At 46.1% G+C, this 23,118-nt stretch overlaps 2 protein-coding genes across 5 annotated transcripts; one reads left to right on the top strand and one right to left on the bottom strand.

Annotated features, from left to right (window-relative positions):
* Window positions 1-19: 19 nt before the first annotated feature.
* LOC115630484 (cytoplasmic dynein 2 heavy chain 1) lies at window positions 20-21,636 on the top strand. Its single transcript, XM_030527065.1, has 25 exons — window positions 20-56; window positions 251-591; window positions 773-857; window positions 1,501-1,630; window positions 1,686-2,149; window positions 2,210-2,738; window positions 2,813-3,236; window positions 3,720-5,629; window positions 5,685-5,901; window positions 5,971-6,216; window positions 6,274-6,978; window positions 7,061-7,243; window positions 7,944-8,875; window positions 11,294-11,419; window positions 11,473-11,604; window positions 11,677-12,595; window positions 12,672-12,788; window positions 12,848-12,961; window positions 13,016-13,118; window positions 13,803-14,258; window positions 14,318-15,632; window positions 16,751-18,060; window positions 18,122-19,518; window positions 19,580-19,882; window positions 21,258-21,636. The coding sequence occupies exons 1-25, from the start codon at window positions 20-22 to the stop codon at window positions 21,528-21,530; spliced, it is 12,768 nt and encodes a 4,255-aa protein (XP_030382925.1). The 3' UTR covers window positions 21,531-21,636.
* On the bottom strand, window positions 9,046-20,203 carry LOC115630485 (hormone receptor 4). 4 transcript variants are annotated; one of them, XM_030527066.1, is made up of 4 exons: window positions 20,061-20,203; window positions 13,346-13,492; window positions 10,981-11,127; window positions 9,046-10,723 (listed from the first exon to the last, which is right to left on the bottom strand). In XM_030527066.1, the coding sequence occupies exons 1-4, from the start codon at window positions 20,076-20,078 to the stop codon at window positions 9,530-9,532; spliced, it is 1,506 nt and encodes a 501-aa protein (XP_030382926.1). In that variant the 5' UTR covers window positions 20,079-20,203; the 3' UTR covers window positions 9,046-9,529. The 4 variants fall into 4 exon arrangements, with proteins under 4 accessions (XP_030382926.1, XP_030382927.1, XP_030382928.1 ...); XM_030527067.1 differs by having other exon boundaries at window positions 10,996-11,127; XM_030527068.1 differs by lacking the exon at window positions 10,981-11,127.
* Window positions 21,637-23,118: the final 1,482 nt, after the last annotated feature.

Genomic DNA, 23,118 nt, shown 5'->3' with positions numbered 1-23,118 from the left:
ATTAAAGGACTCTGACATTATGAGCCACCGCACAAAGTTCATAATAAACACATCGGGTAAATCCAATTACTACTACTACAACTATATAGTGCATGAAGGGAAGGAAAGGGAGGAACTTGTGATACGATTAAAGTTATTCGCTGTGCATACGTGGCCAATATTTGCACAAAGGGGGCCAAGGGCGGTCCTAGACTATTACATTTTACGATTTTGCGATCTAACGATGAAGCTTCACTGTTGCCTTTTGCAGTTGAATATTTTGGTGCTCGCATTCCGGGCACGGAATTGGATGCGCAAACAGCAGCCATATTGGAGTTTCTAGAGCAGGACGAGCACACGGTTATCTCGGCCGTGCATGATAAATCCGATGGTAAAATCAAATTTCAACATCGCATTCCCAACGAGGAGGTGTGTTTGCTTTTCTACAAGGTGCCGCAGGTGGGCCAAGGTGGTGGCGGCAACGGTGGCGGCGGCGGCGGCGGTTCAGTCGCCAACGAACCACTGCTTGGCATATTAACACTGGAAGGTGGCCTGGTTAAGTCCATTTACAATTCCGTTTCACGTGTATTTTCTCCACATGCAACGGCCAAGGTAGGTGCAGGATGGATTTTCCAGTTTGCCTCCGGCAAAGAGGAAGAAAAGAAAAAAAAAACATTTTAATCGGATTCACACATAATTCAATTTTTGCAATTCCATTTTCCCAATTATATTTTGCTGCAAGCTTTGCATTTTATTTGTTAATATGTATCTACGTATTTTTATTTCTCGGCAGCGCAACGAATATAGCCCGGAGATAAGCGGTCTGCTGGAGAACTTGCATGTGTCCCTTGGCTCCACTTTAGGGCTGCCACAGAGTGGTAAGTTAAATCAAATAAATGGCATTTGAGAAATGGAAAATTGATTGAAGGTGCGAAAGAACTTAATAAGCCAACACACCAATATTAAATATTGTTGCAAGTTGCACAATTTCTCGCATTTTAAGAACTGCTTTACTTGTAGTAGAATTGCTGTACTATCAGTTACACAAAGGACTATGTACTTGTTTTTAGTTTTCAAAGTCTTCTAAACGTTCAAAGTACTAGATCCTTTTATAGCTGTGCAGCAAAGGGTTCTTGGAAGAACTGTGGCATCTACCCTGTAACTAAAGGCTTTGTACGACTTTTCGTTGGATTTGATTTGAAATGATTGCTCCTAACGGTTGTTAGTTGGTTTCATAAAATAATGTTGTTGGTCGAATCTGATCTGAACCCACATCAATAGGTAAGATATAAAAAGCGCCCTACTGACCCTTGAGGGGGCCTCGGTGGCGTAGTGGATAGCGCATGCGCACACCAAACAAGAGGTCGTGGGTTCGAGCCCCACTCATGGCGAGAGCATGACCTAAATTTTCTCCTCTCGAAAAAACGAAAAAAAAAAAAAAAAAAAAAAAAAAAAACTCCCAAGTGGAGTACAAAGGAAATAAAAAAAAAAAAAAACTGACCCTTGTGCACATATTTGTAGGCATTTCCAACATTAAGGATGAAATCAAATATTGGAAGCAAAAGCTCGGACAAAAGTCTAGCTCACGTCTTGATCGTGAAACGGCTCAGGTGTTTATTGGCATGCTGGAGAATATCGAAAGAAGAATTGGGTAACTTAACACTCCTATAATAACACCTTTGAATAAAAAAGGAACATATTTGTAGTATCATAGAAGGAGATGGCAATGCGGGCAGCACTATCGAAGAGTTTCTCGACCATGCTCATAATCAATTGGACGAACTGTGGCGCCTTCCCTACAACTATCCACAGCAGCGAATGGCCGACTTGCTCGACATTATTGGTAACCGACTGCTGGAGGCCTGTCTTGCGCAGTTGCTGGCCGAAGATATTTGGAGCCTCACCTCGTTTAATGTGAACAATCTGATGAGCCATTGCATTGACACAGTTGACGCATGGATACAGCTGTGTGACTCACTGACGCGACTCTTCTGGCCCAACTATGTGAAGCATCCGTGGGTTGGCGAGCCGCATATGCCCAAACGTGGTCAATTGTTTAAGGAACGGCTTACCGAAATCAGGAATATTAAGCAGCTGTACAAACAAATTGCCTCCTTGCTCGACGACACTGAGCTGCAGGAAATGTTTCAGGAGCATGCACCTTTCAGTGGTAAGGTGGAGGAGCTGTCTGACCTAGAGTCCCACTAATCATTACCTGCTTTACCTACAGATTTCAATATTTTCGACACCTCCATTCTGGGTCAGTCCAAGTGGAACAAAGCCCTGCAGCACTTCGAGCAGGTGCTGCAGCCTATTGATGAGCGTATAGCAACCGCATTGAAAGGACAGCTGCACCACCACCTGAGCAATCCGCGGCAGGTCATCTTCATATTCTCGAAGTACGAAACACTCATACAGCGTCCCACTGTGCTGGAGCTACTGACCATCGAGCGCGAGCAATTTCTACAGTCACTTCACATTCTACTGCAGGATCTGCGAAAGGCGATGACAGATACAAACATGGAGCCGGACACCGGACATTTGTCGGTTATATGCAATGAATGCCGCTGGCTAAAGGTGGTGCAGTATCAGATACAGGAGATTGAGAAGGTTAGCCATTTGATAAACGGTCGCGAGGGCTTTGAAAAGATCAATAAGGCTGTCCAAGAGATCAAGGAGGAAACAGAGTCTCTGCTGCGGACGAACTTTGAAATATGGTCCGGCCAATGCTCCACGGCTGTGAAAAGTGGCGAGCTGAGGTTTGTCACAGCTTACTATCACCCTAATCTTTGTTCTGCAAATTAATTTTTCCCCATTTTCATTCTTTCTGCAGACTTCGCGATGATCAGGCCGTGGTGAAGTTCGAAAAGGAAGGCCGCCAACTAATGCGCGTAACTTTCAATCCGAAGCTGGTCACCTTCTGCCAAGATGTGCGGGAATTTGAGAATCTTGGCTACAATGTGCCACTCGAATTGCGAGCAGCCGCGACTCATGCAGCGAAGCATATGTGTCATGCCCGACGACTGCAGCAGATCGCCACTTTCCACAACACTATTGGAGACCGCATGATTCCGTGCCAGCGTCCGATAATGCTAAAGAATGCCTTGGAGCTTGCAGCGCTTGTGCAGAGCGAAACTGTTGCCTGGCAGGATGAGGCTTCGGTGCTGCGCTATGTGAACACATTACAGGAGGCAGTGTCCAAGCTATCCGCAGACAACACATTACTGGTTGGTTACCATGAGCAGGCTAAGCGAACCGTAAGTTGTTCTGTTCTAACTTGTTTTTTATTTTACATAGTGCTCCCATTTTCCTTTCGATCACCTCTTACTCGGTTTTTATTCTCTGTACCTAAGAGGGACAAGAGTACGAGTATACTTCACTTTGAACGAACCTTATAGAATCGTTCAAATTGAAAGATGTAAAAAGCAGAAGGAGGCGTATCAGTCCTTACAAGCTATGTATATTCTTTATCATATCTGTCTGTCTATATGAACTCCTAGATCTCTGAAACTATAAGATCTAGAGACACACAAATTTGCCCACCGAAGCATTTTATAAATAATATACTTGTATATGCAGTATAAGTTTATTTCGAAATGATTTTCTTCTGTTTTTTTAGATTTACTTGTATATATTTATTCTACACATATGTACAGAGTATTTTAGCTTTTCCACTTGCTTTTTCTAAGCTAATTTATCTTTACTTTCCATTTCATCTCATGTCCTGCCTTATATGTTAGGTAATGAGACTTATGTCCACGGACCTGTTTACTCAATCTCAAATCTGGAAGGACGAGCTGCGCCACTTGCGTGAACTAGTTGCGACCCTGGAGCGGCAGGGATATAGCAATTTGGACGCCTTTAAGTTGCACTGGGACCATCAGTTGTACAAAGTCCTGGAGTACCAGTACTTGCTAGGCCTGCTAGACATGAACAATAAGCTGCCCGACATTCATACAAAGCTAGTGCTCCGGCATCGCGAGCTCTGCTACAGTCCGCCAGAGGAGGAGATACGCGATCAGTACTACACCCAGCTGCGTCGTTTCATTGAACGCCCGTGTGGTTTTCGTGGATTATCCGATCAGAGTACCACTCTGTTTGGGTCCATGGTGACGATGAATCAACAACACTTTGGGCCGCTTTATGAACGAGCCTCGCAGCTGTTCAGCAAGCTCGCGGACTTTAAGCGCATTTGGTTACCTTGGATTGCTCTGGGTTGTGTGGATGTGGAACAGCTGTGTGGCATTCACTTGAGCCAGGCCGATGACTGGGATCGCAACTTTCGCGAATGCAAGCACTTCAGCCAGAAGATCGCCAAACTGCAGCGCAGTGAAGAGTCTATTGATTGTATTGTTATTGATGTTCTGCCCTTGCGATCGGACATCGAGCTAATTGGGCGGCGTTACTGGGAGGCCTTAGCCAGCAGCCTGCGTTCATCTATACTGAGCGATGTGGGTGTGGTGCAAGAATTTTTGCAGAGCGCACTTCAATTCCTGCAAAACATACCCATGGACGAGGGCAGCATCACTGAATCGGGCATGAAGTACGAGAAGATCATGTCGGAGCTTCCGCAAGTTGCCGCCACATTGGACTTGGTGCGTGCAAAAGATAGCTGTCTCGCTGGTTGGTGCAAAGAGCGCGTGATGGCACTGGCTGGGATTCTGCAGCAGTGGGAGCAGCTTCAGCCCCTACTGGAGAACCACGCTGTGATCCTGCAACGTCAAGTGGATGTGATAAAGACGCAGGCACAAACACAGCTTCAGAATTTGCGCAACGAGGCTGAAAAGTTTCAGCTACGCTGGGAGTCCACAATTGCCGAGCTGGAGGCTAACGAACAGGCCACATTGGAGCTCTTCAAGGAGCGTCGAGCACACTGGCAGCAGATACAATTGAAAAAACAACACCTGCTGGACGAGTGCGCAAAGTTCAATATGCATTTTCCGGCGGATATGCTGGAGCCCTTTGTTGAGATCGACGCCCAGATGAACTCTCAGGCTAAGCAGTGGGAGGTGTACGATAATTTCCTAGCCGAGCTGGAGCCAATTATGCAGGAGGAATGGGCCATATACCGTCGACGTCCGTATGTGCTAAACGAATTTATTGGCCGTTGGGAGAGCTCTGTACATGAATCCATCGACCTGCCATCCAAACGCATAAGACAAAGTGTGGAGCGTCTACAAGCCGCACTCCCTGTTCTCCAACAGCTGCAGTCGGATGCGCTTAGCGAACGCCATTGGGCACGAATTTTCAATCTGTTGCACAAACAGCAAACGAAGCCACTGCACAGTATCCTGCTGGCTGATATACTCGACGATATGGATGCACTTCAAGCGGCTGCCCCCGAGCTGGCTAACATTGTTCGGCAGGCAGCTGCCGAGCAAGTTGTGCGCCAGGCCCTGGTTGAGTTGGATCAGTGGTCGGTGACAGCTCAGTTTAAGTTAATTAGTCGTACGGATGCATCTGGCCAGCCGGTGGGGCTTATTAAGGACTATCAGGAGGTTCTCAACAAGATTGGCGATAACCAGTCGCTACTACAGTCGGCAAAGAACTCCGCTGCCTTTGACAGCTTCTCGGATCAGGCGGCCCTATGGGAGAGTCGCCTCAACAGCCTCGACACGCTTCTTAGCAGTCTGAGTCACTCCCAGAGGCGGTAAGTCTTGAGGCAATTATGTAAGTGGAATACGACTGATATACTTTTATGGCAGTTGGGTCTATCTGGAGCCGGTCTTTGGTGCTGGAACATTACAGCAGGAGCAGGCGCTCTTCAAGCGCATCGACAAGGACTTTCGCTATGTGATGCGTGAGATACAAGCGGATCCTCGTGTTACTTCAGTGCTACGAATTAACAATATTAGCGTTATTGTCCAAACATTGGAAACGCAATTGGCACGTTGTCAGCAAAACCTATTGAGTTACATTACGGTAAGTAATGTGTGTTCGGGAAACTTCAAAATTTGAGACTTACAGCCGTGTTATGATCTACTCTTATAGGATAAGCGCAACAGCTTTCCGCGCTTTTATTTTCTTGGTGACGATGATCTACTCGAGTTGCTTGGTCAGGCCTCGAAAGATGCCGATATTGTGCAGCGCCACATACGAAAGCTGTTTCCTGGCTGCCACAGTCTAGGCATTCGACAAGGTCCTGAAACAGGACACTTTATCATCAATGCGCTGCACAGTGCTGAAGGCGATGAGCTAACTCTCAATCAAAGCGTTGAAATGACGGGCGACATTGAGGTAAGAGCAGTAGAAGAGTTTGAGCAGCAGCAACGAATGCAATATACTCTTTCTCAGCATTGGCTCAATAAGCTCGTCGTCAGCATTCAACAGACGCTTCGAGGGCAGATATTCGAGTGCTACAACAACAACAACTTTAGTGAAAACAACAAAACTCTTGACGAGCGTCTGCTCAACAAATACCCCATCCAGGTGCTAGCCACAGCTCGGGCCTTGCACTTCACACGTCAGGCAGAGCAGGCAATAGGCTCCATGGCTTTGGGCAAGCTCCAGCAGCGGCTCGCAGAGGAGATTGCGCACTGTGCCGCCTTGAAGCAAGGCGCTCCCAATGGCAGCTTGCCCGCCTCCAAGTTGCGCGCCCTACTTATCGATCTGGTGCACTATGCAGCTGTCGCGGAGCAGCTAGTGCAGGAAAATGTGATGCATGTCAGCGATTGGCATTGGCTGTGTCAACTGAGATACTACCTTACAGCTGCGACAGTAGGTGGCAGCAAAGGCGGAGGTGTGGGTGTGGGTGATGGGCGGCAGATTTACGTGCGTATGGTTTACGCAGAATTTGAATATGCCTACGAGTTCCTGGGCAATGCCAACAAACTTGTGCATACAAGGCTGACGCACAAGTGTTATCTCATACTCACACAGGCCATGCACATGGGCCTGGGCGGTAATCCCTTTGGAAAAGCGGGCACAGGAAAGACGGAGTGTGTGAAGGCGTTGGGTGCGATGCTGGGACGCCTCGTGTTGGTTTTCAATTGTGATGAGGTCGGTACACGAGCTGCCATAACCAACTAATCTTGTGATTTGTCATTGTCTAACCTGTGCGAGCTTCTATGTGTGCTTTCAGAACGTCGACACGGAATCGATGGGACTTATTCTCACAGGCCTCGCTCGCTGTGGAGCCTGGGGCTGCTTTGATGAATTTAATAGGCTCCAGGAGGCTACACTCTCTGCCATTTCCATGCTCATACAGCCCATTCAGAGCGCACTGAAGGACAAGGCGGCAACGGTGCAAGTTGGAGAACGAACTGCAAGTACCCTGTGACTTAACGCACACACATCACTCCCCCTATTGAGTGTGTAATCTATGTCTCGACCCCCCTTTAAGCTTGCCAATTGATTATTTGTATACCCTGTACACAAAGGTGGAAAGGTTTTACTAGTTTTCTGCGAATGTATGTAACACACAGAAGGAGGCGTTGCAGACCACACAAAGTATATATATGTTTGATCAGGATGACAAGAATCGACCGTGTCCGTCTGTCTGTCTGTATGAACGCAAGAATCTCAGAAGGTCTAAGAGCTAGAAAAACCAAATTTGGTATCCAGAGTCTCCTAAGCCCGAGAAAGGACAAGTTTCTTCATTTTTTCCGATGCACCCCCCACTCTCCCGCTAATCACGATTTTCTATAACTCACGGAATTTGGGGCCCATGGAATTTTTGGACAATTAGAAAGAAAGTTATAGCAATAAGTGTAATCTCTGTCTGCAGCTATTCCTGACTTAATTCTGTAATGCACACATATGTCACTTAAGTATGCATGTATTGGATATATTTTAAAATTTTGTAATTAATTTAAAAAAAATCAATTTTTCCTTTTTTTGGGAGTGGGTACAGGGTATGTAAGAGTTGAGTGCGCTCGACTCTAGTACTCCCTTCTTGTTTAAGTTCAGAATGTTTTATTTGTGAACTCCACTCCCATCAATAATTGAAATAATGTTATTCGCAGGTTCAACTAAATCAGCATTGCGGCATTTTTGTAACCTTGAACCCGGCTGGTGTTGAGTATGGTGGTCGCCAAAAACTGCCCGGCAATATTCAAGCGCTATTCCGACCCATTGTAATGCAACAGCCGGAGCCGGGCGAAATTGCTCGCGTCATGCTCTTCGTTGAGGGCTTTACGACTGCCGCAGACATGGCTGCGCGCATCGTAGAACTCTTCGAACTGTGCCGACAAATGCTGTCGGCTCAGCGGCACTACGATTGGGGACTCCGTGAGCTTAAAACAACGCTCCTCGTCTGTGGAGAGGGGTTGCGTATGCAATTAGCGAGGGCGCCCAACGCTGTTGCTAATGAGCGGGCGACCTCCACCCCCAGCGACGCGGCCGCTAATGATGAAATGTCTATTGTGGTGCGTTGTCTGCGCTCATCGACCATGTCAAAGTTGGCGCAACACGACGTGGCGCGCTTCGAAATGCTGCTACGAACGGTATTTCCTGAAATTGGTGATGAGCCGCCGCCAGCCACTTCGCTACAGGAGGCGTTGACCTCTGCCTTCGGCCCCCTCGCCCTGGGCCCAAATAGTGCACAAATAGAGAAGGCGTTGCAATTGCACGAGCAGCTGCAGAAACGCATGGGCGTTGTTGTTGTGGGTCCTCCTGGCTGTGGCAAGTCGACTGTCATAGCCTTGCTGCGACAGGCGCTAATGGCCACCAACTCGACGCAGATACGCGTGCACACCATCAGTCCCAAATCAATGAGTCGCGTGCAGTTGCTAGGTCGTCTGGATGCGGACACACGTCAGTGGCAGGATGGTGTCCTCACTCATACAGCCGTTGTGGTCAATCAGGAGCCGGCGCATGTCCATTCGTGGATACTGTGCGACGGAAGCATCGACCCCGAGTGGATTGAGGCGCTGAACTCGGTTCTGGATGATAACAAGTAAGTAGTGGGGATCTGGAGGATAACTCACCTGGCTATCAGTCTTTTAAGTTTAGGTTTTTAATTAAGGCCCCGCATTGTATATAGTAGCCGAGTGGGAATCTTCATAAATTAAACAAATACAAGTATATCCATTCGATTAATGCAGCCCATTTCCATAGAGTGAGGCATTCGGTTTTAGTTTTCTATATTGGTTTCGTATTTTGCGCATAAATTCGTAATATGTATAATTTTGCTGCTTGCCATATATATGCTGTATATATGCATGTATAGGTATACTCGTACACTTTAAACCTACATGTATTTCATGTATCATATCTTAAATTTGCAAATATTGTACGGATACGGATATCCCCTATATTACTTAGCTACTAAAAATAAACAGGCTAAAGGCTAAACAGAAATGCAGAAACGATAAAATGAGATTTTAAAAATATTACAGGAAGCCCACTAACACATAATGTTGTGTAACGTAATGCAAGTAACACGTAACGACATTTTACAAATGACGCTCGATTCACAATGAACATATAACTATATATACCTATTAATGAGTGTGTTTCTAAGTGAGTGAGTCTGTGTGCGTATGGGTGGATAAAAAACTTATAAAGTGTGGCTACATGAGCTTAGAATCTAGGTGTGCCGGTTAGCACCTCACTGCTGCGCATGTTGTTGCTGCAATTGCTGTTGCTGCTGTGGCGGTTGCTGATGCGTTGCTGGCGGTGGCAACGCTAGCATCGGTGGCGGCGGCAGTGGCGGCGCATGCGCTGGCCGTATGTGCTGAATGTGCGCCTGGGGCGCCATATGCTGGAACATGTTGCAATGTTGCTGTAGATGATGTTGTTGCTGTTGCGGCTGCTGCTGTTGTGCTTGTTGTTGCTGCTGGTGCGCGTGGCTGGCGTTGAAGTGGTGCTGTTGCTGCTGCTGTTGTTGCTGCTGCTGCGACGTAGGATTCCCATCACCGGGCGTCTGCAATATTATCTCTGGCTCCAAATTGAGCGCCATTTCAGCCTCATCACTCGGCTGCTGTTGCGGTCGCAGTGACGCTAGTGCTGCTGCCTGAGCGGCTGCCACCGCCGAGGCAGACGTTGTGACCCCGAGACTAGGCTCCTGGCCATATTCCTGCTTGATACCATTTGGTGGCGCCGCATACAGTGTGGCGCTCAGATTCTGGTGCAGTATGGGGTGGCAAAGCTGAGGCATGAGTGTGACGCTGGCGATGGGCAAGGCGGGATGCGCAAAGCTGGGTGGCGGGTATAATTGCTGCAACTTATTCAGCTGCTGCAAATGCTGCGAAGTGGCGTGCGCCGGCGACGATGCGTGAAGCTGCGTCAATGTGGTGGTATTGATTGCTCCCGAAATTGTGGCCGCCGCATGCACCATATGCGACATGTTGTTGCGTCGTCGCTGATGCTGCGCTGCTAGCTGTTGGTGTTGATGTTGCTGCTGCTGCTGTTGCTGCTGAATATGTGTGGCTGGTGGTTGTTGTTGCTGCTGCTGCGACTGCTGAGGTTGTTGCTGCGGCTGTTGTGTTTGTTGTTGCTGTACCTGCGGCGTCGATATAATCACCTCAGGCTCAACAGGCACTGGCGGTATAATGGCCGCAAATTCAGGCGGCAATTGGGTTGGATCAGTCACTAGAAGTCCCTTCTTGCGCTCCTTGCGTATTTTATCACGTAGCTTCTCCAGCTGCCTAAAGGCCTCGTTAGCGCGCCGCGCCTTTTTGCGATCCCGATCGCGTTCCTGTTCCAGTCGCCGATATTCAGGGTTCAGGCGTTTAATACGCTTGCGTTCGCGATCTCGTTCCCGTTGTATCATCTTAAGACGCAACTCCTCCTCGGGCGTCAGCTGCAAAAACGGGAAGAGGGGAAAACCTATTAAAGCAAAATGTGGAATGTAAATCGACAATTTGGTATGCGGTGTTATGTGACGTTATCTGTAGGAGGCAAAGGTCGGTTTAGCGTTCAGGTTGTCTCTACCACTACGAACTAAATTCTAAGCTCCGTCCAAGGTCGCTGTCCTAGCTACTTAAGACTAAGCCGTGTAGGTGGGAATGTGTGCGTGTGTGTGTGTGATTTTAAATAGAAACATTGGAAAAATGCTACGTTAGCACGTCGTGCCTTCTTGCGAAATCTATCGCGTTCGCGCTCCATTCGTCGATATTCAGGGTTCAGGCGTTTAATGCGCTTTCGCTCTCGATCTCTTTCGCGCATGATGAATTTGTGACGCGCTTCCTCCTCGGGGGTCATAAGCTGCAAGTAAAGATGGGAATCGGTTGTTGTATCACATGTTGGCACAAGAAGCACATCTGGGATTTGTACGTGAGTGTGTGTGTGTGTTTGTTTGTGTGGGTGTGAGAAAATTATTGAATCAAGCGTATGTAATGCCAATACGAGTATTGTCTTGAAACCCTTGCAGACTCCTGACCCTCCCCTCCGGCTGGCGCATACAGTTCGGCAACAATATCAACTTTATTTTCGAGACGGACGATGTGCGACACGCCTCCCCCGCGACTATTTCACGCATGGGCATTATTAATATGAGGTGAGTAGGAAGTGTGGGTTGATCCTTAGCTACAGTTAGTGCGTAACCCACAGCTACGAGCATTATCCTCTGCAAGCGATAGTAAGGCATGAGCTAGCCAAGGAACCATATGGAGATCTGCTGCAAAGCTACTTGGATGCCAATTTCGAGGCAGCTGCAGAGTGGTTGGAAAGGGAACAGTTGGGGTAAGCTCTCGAATTTGCAAAGTTAACTTCATTACAAGTTGTTGTTGTTGTTGTTGCTCTTTTTTGTGTCAGTCATATACCCGGCATTGGTCGCAGCAGCTTGCTTCATGCATTGCTCCTCCAGCTGCATGGAACTCAGACCATAGAGGAATTTGGTGCGGCCATGCTACGGGCGCTCTTGGGTTTCGTGACCAATGAGCGTCACCAGGAATTTGCGCAATTTGTCCTGCAACGCGCCAATCTCTACATAGCCAATCCTAATCATGCCGAGCTGACGTACTACGACAAGCGGCGTGGTGCACTGGATCAGTATGCAGTTGGGAGCATCGAGCCGGCGTCAACTGGTGGCCAACTGATTGAGACAGCTGCAGTAAAATCTTATCTGGGCATTCTGGATACCCTGCTAGACACTTGCACACTCGCACCCTTCCTGCTTATCGGCCCCAGCGGTTCGGGCAAGACATTGCTGCTGCAACAAGCAGTGCAGGAACATTCAGGATATCAGTTGGCCACCGTGAACTGCTCGACCCAGTTGGCGCCCACCTATCTGCTGAACACACTGCGCCAACAGTGCGTTACAATAAGTGGGCTACGTGGGCGAGAATTTAAGCCCAAACAGGCACGGGTTGTGCTCTTTTTAAAAAATCTGGACTTGTGTCGACTGGATGCCTGGGGTGCCTCCGAGGTTGTGGAGCTGCTGCTGCAGCTGGTGCAGCGTAAAGGTTTCTATGCCGACACCCTCGAGTGGATCAGCGTCAGTGGGCTCCAAATATGCGCATCTATTAGCGGAAATTTGGCGAAGATTGCGCCTCGCTTTTTGGCGATAAATCAGTTTGTGCGAGTGGGCCAGCCAACCGCTGCGGACATGCTTGGCATCGTCCAGTGTCGCATGGAGCCTTTGCTTTGTGGCAACGGGGCGTATTTCAGAACAAACGCTGCCACCACTAATTTGCAGCATGTGAGCGAGTGTCTAATGGAGTTCTTCGCCAAGGTGAGGAGCGCAGAGGCACCCTCTGCAGCAAATGCACTTGTTTATGTTTCTGCTAATTGCTTGTCTGATTTCGCAGTTGCAAGCTACTTTCACGCCCGCGTCACAGCAGCAGGGGCACTACCAATTCAGTCCGAAATGCATTATGAAGCTTTTGGACGCACTCTCGTACTACCCGCCGGGCGATTTCAACGAGGTGGGTGTAGTGCGTGTGCCTGATTAATGGGGTTGTTAATGTTTGACTTTTCATTGCAGGCCTTGCACTGCGAGCTGTTGGCCATGTTCAAGGATCGCCTGGCTACTGAGGAACATGTGCAGCAGTTTGAGGGCATCCTTAAGCAAACAATGCGTAAATATTATGGAAAAGAGGTGAGCTACATTCAACAATTGTGGGTGTTACTAAAATGCGTCTGTTTTGATTAGAAAATCTATTACGTGCCCAAGTCTCCCAAGTCCCTGGGAAAGCTATATGGTCTGACTCACGATGAATGGCTGGATGAGGTGCAACGCCAAATCACGATATGTAGTAAGTAACAAAGATTTAATCTGGGGTTGAACTGACAGGCTGGACTGCTGAGAGCTCCTACTAGAAATGAATGAAATATAAAAATATACCCAACTGCATAAAAGAATGTCCCAAAAACTGGATAGCAGCCCCACAAAATGCTAGCAAATATTCTATGCTTGCCCCAAGCGTTACAAGACAAATCCGGATAAAGATATAAAAACCAAATATATGATTGGAATAACTACACTCGGTCTTGGCGTCTGCTTGCGAAATCGATCACGTTCCCGCTCCATTTGCCGATATTCGGGATTCATACGTTTGATGCGCTTTCGCTCGCGATCCCTTTCGCGCATGATGAACTTTTGGCGTGCCTCCTCTTCAGGGGTCATCCACTGCAAGTACATAGAGAATGGGTAGAAAAAACAGAAAATGTTGGCTCAGAAAACGTTGACTTGTAATAGGTAGGCGAAGAAATTTGTCTATAAAATTCTAAGGCAGCAGCTCATATATCAACTGCTGCATTATTACCTTGAAGTAGACTTTAAAACCGATAGAACGGCTACATAAAGAAGATACTTTGCTATAATATATTAAAAAATAAAAATCTCTAACCTTTGAAAATAGAGCGAAAGTGATAGCATTCATCGTTAATGGACGCTTAAATAATGTTAATATAGAGTCTAATGCTCACTTCCTTAACAGATACTGAGAGCTACAACATTGTGGCGCCTATTACCGAGGAACTACTCCACTACACAGCCCATATAGCCCGCACATTAGTCCGCCAGGATGGGCATCAGCTTATACTTGGCCAGCCAGGGGGAAGGCATGTGGATGCCATATACGTCGCAGCCACCCTACAGCAGGCAAAAGTGTTGCCCCTGCAAGGCGGTCAGAGCTATGCTCTGGAAGACTTTTATAATGATCTAAAGCTGGCGATGCAGACGGCGGCGCTAGAGCAGCAGAACACCTATATGTTGATCGAGCACTGTTGGCTGAGCTACGTTCCGGACATTTTAAAACCAATTGAAGCTCTGCTGGAGGGAAGCGAGATCTTGGAATTATTCGGTGACGAGCTCGAGTCGGTAGCCAGCACCTTAAAACAGGCAGCGCAGTTGGAGGGATATCAAGAGTCCCTGGGTGCCTATTTTATGAAACGTAAGTGGATAGTAGATGGCTTGTTTAGAATTTTAGCTAACCACGTCTCAATTCTGCAGGAGCACGAGAGAATTTACATTTAGTTGTTGTTGTGGATCCAAGTAGTGCGAAAGTGCAGGAATATTTCAACCACTGTCCGGCACTGTATCGTCAGATGACCGTGCTCTATGTGCGGCCTGCATCGCGAGAAACCTTACTAATGCTGCCAAAAAAGTATATCGAAGTGTTGGGCGAAGGCCGACAAGGGGGAAAAGTGCCTGTGTGCAGCTACTTTGTGGATGCAGTGGAGGATCTGCTACCGGAGCAGGCACCCTGCCGTTACTACCAATTGATAACCAGCTACTATCATTTGTACGACAACGCCGCCTCGGATATTGACAAGCGGCTAAGCAAGCTACAGTTGGGCGTTGACAAATTAGCTGCTGCCCACGCCTTGGTCGACACATTAAAAACCAACGCGAGTACCCAGGAGCAGGCCCTTGGCGAAAAGCGGAAGCTAGCCAATGAAGCCCTCGAAATGATTTCGGCCACCATGCGAAATGCGAACGAGCAAAAGTCCAGCATGCTGGAGCTGAAGAAGCAGACCCAAGAGAGCAGCGAACAGCTCAAGGTACGACAACGCGAAATTCAACAAGAGCTGGCTGAGGTGGAACCCATATTGGCGGAGGCGAGCACTGCCGTAGGCCAAATCAAGTCCGAGGCTCTCTCCGAAATTCGCTCGCTGCGTGCCCCACCCGAGACAGTGCGTGACATACTCGAGGGCGTGCTCCGACTGATGGGAATACGCGATACCTCTTGGAACAGCATGAAAACGTTCTTGGCCAAGCGTGGCATCAAGGAGGATATACGCTCGCTGGATCCAGCGCGCATCAGTCCCGAGAACTGCGAGGCGGTTGAGCGTCTCCTGGCAGCTAAAGGGGATTCCTATGAAATGAAGAACGCCAAACGAGCCTCGGCTGCGGCAGCACCTCTGGCCGCCTGGGTGAAAGCTAGTGTGCGATATGCACGAGTTATACAAAGCATCAAGCCTCTGGAGCGGGAGCAGGGAGAACTGCAACGCAATCTGCAGGCAGCCGAAGGTGAAATGGAACAACTTGCCACCGGACTTGATGATGTGGATAAGCGTGTTAAGCAGCTATCGGCTAAGTTGCAGACATACACACAAGAGGCCGCCGTCCTAGAGCTGAAGCTGGAGGAGGCGCGTGGTACTTTGCAAGCTGCACAATTGTTGGTCGAGAAGCTGAGCGCAGAGTATGCTACTTGGAGTGAGCAGCTGGCCAAGCTGAAGCAGGCACACAAGACCCTTGACACAAAGATGTTGCTAGTAGCGTTGGCTCTCAATTACTTTGCAGGCCTAGCTCTGGATAAGCGCAGGTAGGTGGCTGAAAAGATAGTTGATGCGGTTTCCAAACGCGGAAAATGTGGTTTCTTACAAAGCAAACAAGTGATTAGCAGAGCCTTTGTTTTGATGTACCTGATGAGTAAAAGGGTATACTAGAATGTGTGAACGCCAAATGTATGTAGCAGTCAGAAAAGGTCTGTTTAATGATATGATCAGCATTACAAGAGGAATCGTTATAAGCATGCCTATGAACGACGAGAAGTCTTAAGCCAGGCATACTGATCTTATCCATAAGCAGGCCAGATTATTACAAAACATAAATAGCCACATTATTTTACAAAGCGTTATCAGGGAAAAATCACTTTTTGTATCAAAAACTTTATCTTTTCGATTATTAAGATATCACACATTTTATATTTATGTGTTTAAAATTTATAATCTCAACTTATATTACAATCGAATACATGAGATAAGGACTCTGGCAGAGATAGGGGCTAGTACAAGGCATGCAAGGTTTGCAATGTTCTTGCGGTTTTTGGAAAAAGAAGTACTGCCATATGTTATATAGAAGATATGTATATGGTATCGTATTTATCGAAGGATAAAAGCAGTAAGAAATAGGCTTGTACAAAGTATTTAACAAGGAGAAAGAAGTATCTACAACCCCATTATGCATAGACATATGTATAGTCCTAATCACCGTGATGAGAGAAATCGATCTAGGCATGTTCGTCTGTCCGTCCGTCTGTCTGGATGAACGCTTGGATTTTGGATATGGCTTAGCCCACATGGACCAAACTTGGAATGCATACTATCCTTATTCCAAGGCAACACAAGTTAATTGTATTGTTTGATTTCGGGATCGCTCTTCATATTTCTTATTATTGCTGTGGACGCATATAACTCAGTGGCGGAAGTTAATGTTGGGTACAGGATACTTCACTGGCATGCTTGTTCCACTTTAGCATTTTATCTTAAAATATATTTTACATATAACTACGTATAAATTGTGATTTAACGTTTTATTAGCAAGCCAAGGAGCGCCTTCTTCTGGATCTAATCTTTATCAGGGATAATTATTTGATTGGTGCCTGAATACCAAATCATTGATATATTTCATTGAAATTTTTAATTTGTACATTTTTTGCAGTTCCTTACTGCAGAAGTTAAGTACCGAAATGCAGTTGTCCAGCGGTTTTGATTTACGTCAGGCGCTGATCACAGAACAGGAGCAAATAATTTGGGAGAGTCAGGGACTGGCGCGTGACGTGCAGATCATCGAGAATGCTGCACTGTTGAGGCAAATGCTCTCACTACCTTTTGGCAGCTGTGCCGTGCCCTTACTACTGGATCCCACTCAGACAGCGTCCAACTGGTTGGCCGCTCATTTACGGAGTAGCGGACGTGCCTACGAGCTAACCACACAGAATAATGAACGACTATCCTATCAACTGGAGCTGGCCGTGCGCTTTGGGAAAACGCTTCTGGTAGTAGACTGCGAGGAACTACGACCGCCTCTGCTGCAGTTGGTGCAGGGCCACACCTACGTGCGCTTTAACAAACGGCAGCTGGAGGTGGGCACGAAACTGGTGGACTTGCATGAGAATTTCCAACTGGTGCTGTGCAGCAAGGCGCCGCGCTTCCAAATGGGTTCGGAGTTTCGTGGCGTTGTAAATGTTGTGCTCTTCACAGTCACTGCTGCGGGTCTTAGCGACCAGCTCCTGTCGAAGGCCATTGTACTAAAGAATTCGCAATTGGAGCAGCAGCGTGTGGAGTTGTTGCAAAAAGAGGGTGAGTTGCTGAAGCAGCGTATGGAGCTGCAGAATCAATTACTGGAGGAGTTGTCCAGCGCCCAAGGAGACATTTTGCGCAACGAGCAGCTGCTTCGCACGCTGGAGGAAGTGAAGCAAAGCAGCGGACAGATCGATGACGCGCTAAAGAAGAGCGGAGCGGTAAGGCAAACGCTGCTGGCCGAATTCGGACCACTGCGCGCCCAATGCGCAAAGGCAGCAGCATTTTATACGGGTCTAATTCTGGGCTATGAACTATCGGCTTTGGTATACATTGAACTCTTCCTTGGAGCGCTGCGGACGCTAGACGCGGAGAAGGAACAAGAAACGCGTGTATACGAGCGTCTTGTACGCAGTGTCTATTTGCATTTGGCCAGAGCTACCCCACGTTCGAGTCAACTGTCCCTTTCCCTGTGGATATGCCGACAGGCCTATGCCGAGAGCATTAGCGCCAAAGAGTGGGAGCTATTTGTGACAAATTTCATGAGCAGTGCTGCCGACAGTAGCTCAATTCTTGGACGCCGAACTCTGCCGGATTGCATGAGTCGTGAGGCTCAGCTGAAGTTGTCGCTGCTATTGCAGCAGCTGCCTACTCTGGAGGACCAGTTGCAACTGAACAAGGATTACGTGTGGCGCGGATTTATTGAACAGCAAACGGATGATGTGCTGCGTAAGTTAGAGGTTTGGGGTAATTTAAAAACTAACTCATACATTTATCCAATTACTTACAGCCGCCATTAGCTCGCCCTTTCAACGTGTGCTCGTGGCTCAAATATTTCGTCCAGATCTGATTGTGACCCAGTTGCGAAGCACCTGTAACCAATTGCTTGGCATTGCCTACGATGCCGGCGTGCAGCCTAGTGTGGAGCAGCTGCTCGAGGAGAGTAGCAACGAGCGTCCCATACTAATGATTACGCAGGCCGAAAATGATCCGGCAACGGAGCTAAAGAGCACGGCACTGCGAAAATGGGGTGACAAGAAATACCAGGAACTGGCCATAGGCCGTGGCATTGAGCAGCGTGCATTGGAGGCAGTGCGACAAGCGGCCGCCCAGGGTCAATGGCTGTGTGTGAAGAATGTGCATTTGGTGCCGCATTGGCTTACACAATTGGAACGCGAACTGGGCCAAATGACAAAGGCGCCGGACTTCCGCCTTTGGCTGGTATGTGAATCGACGGTGGGATTCAGCGAAGCGGCCATCTATCGCTGTCTGAAGGTGCGTTACGAACAGCCGCGAGGCTTGAAGCAGCAAGTACAGCGAATGCTGCAGAACTATGCAGCCATGCAGCTCGATCAGGGTAACAAACAGCAACAGGCCAAGTGCCTGAAGATGCGAGTGGTTATGTTTCTGCTCAGTGCGGTGCTGCAGCAGCGACGTCAGTATGTACCCCAAGGCTGGTCCAAATATTACGAGTTTGGCGAGGCCGATCTGAAGGCGGCGCTGGGCGTGCTCAGCTGGATGGATGCGCAGCTGGCCGGAGGAAGATGCGACTGGTTGCTGCTGCAGCGTCTCTGCGAGTCTGTGGCCTATGGCGGGCGTGTGGATAATGCACGGGATCTGGAAGTGCTCAGAAGCTATCTGAATAAATTCTGTTGCGCCGATGTATTGAGCAATCGTTGGACGCCATTGGGTTTAAGCTTTTCGATACCAACAAGCGCACAACTACAGGACTATTATGGAGCGTTAGACAAACTGCCCGATGTGGATGAGCCGGCAATCTACGGATTGGCCAGTCAGGCGCATCAGCAGCGTGAGATTGAACAGTCACGTGTGGTCATCAAGGAATTGCGTGCTGCCTACTATGGCGGCACAGCTGGCGATGCTGTGAGTACGCCAAGCGCTCGACAGAAACTAGAGCAACAAATCAAGCCAATTTTGAGCCTCTGGCGTAAACTGGCAGTTAATTGTAGTGTGGCACAAACCGTCGACGAAATGCAGGCAATGGAGCAGCCACTGGGCATGGATTCTCCATGGTCGCTGTTTGTCCTTGCAGAGCTGCAATTGGGCTCAAATCTCTACAAGCTTGTGCATCGGACACTGGCCCAGCTGCACGCCTGGCTAAAGGAGACCCAAACACAGGCTGGAAATGTGGATGCCAATGCATTGCAGACGTTGGCCGAGCACCAGGTGAGCCACCATCACATTTCTATCTTCTACAATAACAACTAATGCGTATAATCGTGATCAGGTGCCAGCCACCTGGCAGAAATTGTGGCCGGGACCTGCATCTGCGGTGGACTACCTGCGCGGCTTGATTGTGCGTGCCTCGGAAGCGGAGCGTCGCTATCGCGAGCAGCTGCACGTGAAGTTTGCCACATCCTTGAACCTGGTGCACATTTTCAACTGCGAGAATCTGCTGGCCTGTCTCAAACTGCTGCAGGCTCACACGTTCGGCGTGTCGGCACAATGCCTGCACTTGGTTTGTGTGGGAGCTACTGAGGCGGTCGCTGGAGGCGACGACGGTATTGTTCTGCATATTGCACCGCTTAAGGTGAGTGCGTATAGATGCGGATATATTGGTTTTCCCCCACTTAGCTATTGCTTACACTTTCGCTCGTCCTGCCCTCGACGATGGTGTTTGTGTCTTTTGTCCGTCCACTCGTCTGCTTGGTCGTCTCGTTTTGCATTCTTTTTTTTTGTTTTTTGCTTTGTTTCATTTTTTGGCTTACCTTGCCCATTTTTGCCATAAAATGCGCCTCCAGTTTGCCTGTTTTTCAATCGCACTTGTGTATTTCAGTTTTAATTTTAATTTAGCAGCATTTAAGCAGCGTTTTTCATATATTTCGCTGCAGTTTTACTTTTTTCACGCCGCTTCTCTTTTTGTTGTTTATTTGATTGACATTCCGGCGCAGCAGCGTCTGCAGAGGGTATGGCAGCACTGGCCTCGGCGTTTTTCTGCGCTAGGTAGCACTGCAACACTCAGGGTTGTCTGGTGTGTGTGAAATGGTTTGTGTCTAGACTACAAAGATTGGCCGTTATATTTGAATTATTGCGTCTAAAAAGCTGTGAGAATTGTATCTGTATTTGCAACTTTTTGCAAATACGCACAAATAATTAGCATACGCCAAAAATTAAAATTAAATTTTTTAAATATTAAAAATAAGTCATTGAGTTTAGCAAATTGGAAAAACAGTTAATAAGGGTTGTGTCTAGACTACAGCAGTAAAACTTTTCGTCCGAACAATTTTCCTAACAAAAAAGGCTGTAAAAATGAAAACTAAATTAATATTTATTAAAATAAAATAATAAGTAAACTTACATTACATGTTTTGCGACAGAAGTATTTAACGATAAATATTATATTTTTCATTCTCAATTACAACCAGGGCTACAATATAACAAGAGCAATAAAAAGAATACAATAAAATCCAGAAATGCCTCCTAGGCAATAATTATCAAAAAATGAGATTTTAAAAATAAAGCATCGGAAAAATAAAATAATGTTACGATAATTAAAAATATATAGAAACAAAATCATTAGGAAACGCAAAAAATTAAATTATCAAGAGGGAAATAACATAAAAAGTTTCCACAATACTGATGTATGTACATATGTACATAGTATTTTGTATTCCAGTGATAGACCAACTTAATTTGCGAAAAATTATCACAAATTAGGAATTAAAAAAACTTTAGTTTATTTTACTAAAATAAATATATTTTGATCCAAGTAATAATCAACCTATATTATATTATACATATCTCTTAAAAAACAAAGCTACATAAAACAAAACAGTTAAATCACTTTCTCTTTTATAAAAAAAACCCAGACTTTTTAAATTTTATACAAACGAAGCTTACATTTTATTTTAAGATTTTTTAAGACTAGAAAATAATTATAAAAATTATAAAATAATTATTTTCAGTTGGACGGTTCAGATGGAATAAAGCCAAAATCGTTCGAATTTTATTTAACTTACAAAACGGAAGACCAAATTAAATCGGACAAGAATAAGGCCTTAGGCAACAAATATTCCTTGGATACAGACCAGGCTTCAAGGTCTACAAAACTAAGACTGCCGCTGTACTCGCGGGCCCAACGCGACAGAGTCATCTGCTATTTGGAACTGGAAAACGAGCAAATTACGGAAAGCGAAGCATTACTAGCTGGACTAGCGATGGTAGTCGAGGACCATTGAAATGAATTTAGTTTAAGGCAAAAGGAGGATGGCAGGTTTCATGAAATAAATATTGCTAGCTGGTTTTAAAATCATTTGTCCCAAAAGAAAAGTTCAACTATGTATATTATGCAACAAATTAAAATATATATATACAAATAAAATATAATCATTTTAAAATAAAATCAAAAATATTGAATTTGAGCGTCTGCTCGCTATTAGCTATGGAATACTAATGATTTATTTCTGACTGACGTTTAATTTTGGCTTCCGTATCGAGAAAGGGCTGCTGTGGTTAGTGAAATAATTTTTAGTGTGCCCGTTTAATCAAATGAAATCTGTTATGCCAAGATGGGGAAAATACGGCAACATTTTTTAATAATACGGCCCCATTTTATGCAATTCTAGTTTTCTCATTTACTTGTTGATTTGCTTTAATTTCGATTGCATACTTTTAGGGTTGGTTGTGTGTTGTCAATCGATTATAAATCGTAAATGAAATGCAAAACAAAGTTGCATGCAACCTGTATGTGCTTTGGCAGCAATTTGCCAATAACTTAAAACCTATATACATAGATTCCGCTCTGTATCTCTCAATCCATGTGATTGGAACACTTCAATATTGTTAGCTTTGAGGATATGTAAACGAGTCCAAAAGGTTGCTCCATGTTGTTCTAGCCTTAATAATCAATTAGATGGCATTTTTATTTATTTATTTTATCGACAAACGAAGATACTAAAGAATAAAAAAGCCTACTCAAATTACAAAAATATCTCAAAACGTATCCGACTCGGTGGGAGAACTCTATTTGCCAATTATTTGCCCAAATTACAGCAGAGGGTAGCCAGAGACGTTATTAGAACTAACAAAAAAAGAAATGAAGAAATAGTAATACAAATAAAGTAGAAGTAAGCTTACATTAAAATAACAAATTTAAATTAAAACTTTTATAATAAAAGATAAAATATAATTTAAAAGCTAAATGGGGAGAATCACTGACCCGTTGGGGGAAGATTTATTAGCCAATCCATTTTACTCTATCCTGTTCTATATTCTAAAAACAACTGTTATGTGCGCCCAACCCACTTGTGCATCCTTACGCTGTTATTTAAGCATCTTTTTTGTTGATAAACCCTTTGGGCTCGTTTAATACAACTACCCGAAGCTAAAGATTAAGCGGTAAGAAATTTGGATTTTATTCATTTGACCCCTCCAATTGAAATATTTGGCATATTTTGTGTGTAGACGTCCTTAAAACACACTCAAAAACTCTCATACATACCCAAACGGATGACTGGCATTTAATATTCCAACCTTACCGCCCAAATGCTAATTGTTATTGCCCGAAAGCTGGTGATGTGGCCATAATCTGTTCGTATTAAACTAAATTGCTGTAAATTTCAACAACAATACTCGTATGCGATAAATGTCGGGTTGCGCCTGCCTTTCTGTTGTATCTTCTAGAGGGTAATGTGATTTATCAATTTGTCCAACTACATAAGTCTCCAGCACTAGAACGAGTACATCTAAATGCATATGAACGTAGAAATGTGTATTCTCAAACATCTGTTTGGTAGATACCACCTACAGCCACAAAAACTTGCCTAA

Source organism: Scaptodrosophila lebanonensis, unplaced genomic scaffold (genome assembly GCF_003285725.1).
Source record: "Scaptodrosophila lebanonensis strain 11010-0011.00,11010-0021.00 unplaced genomic scaffold, SlebRS2 tig00001410-arrow-pilon, whole genome shotgun sequence".
NCBI classification, from domain to species: domain Eukaryota; kingdom Metazoa; phylum Arthropoda; class Insecta; order Diptera; family Drosophilidae; genus Scaptodrosophila; species Scaptodrosophila lebanonensis.
The sequence above is the reverse complement of the archived record's forward strand: the minus strand, read 5'-3'. Positions and strand labels throughout refer to the sequence as shown.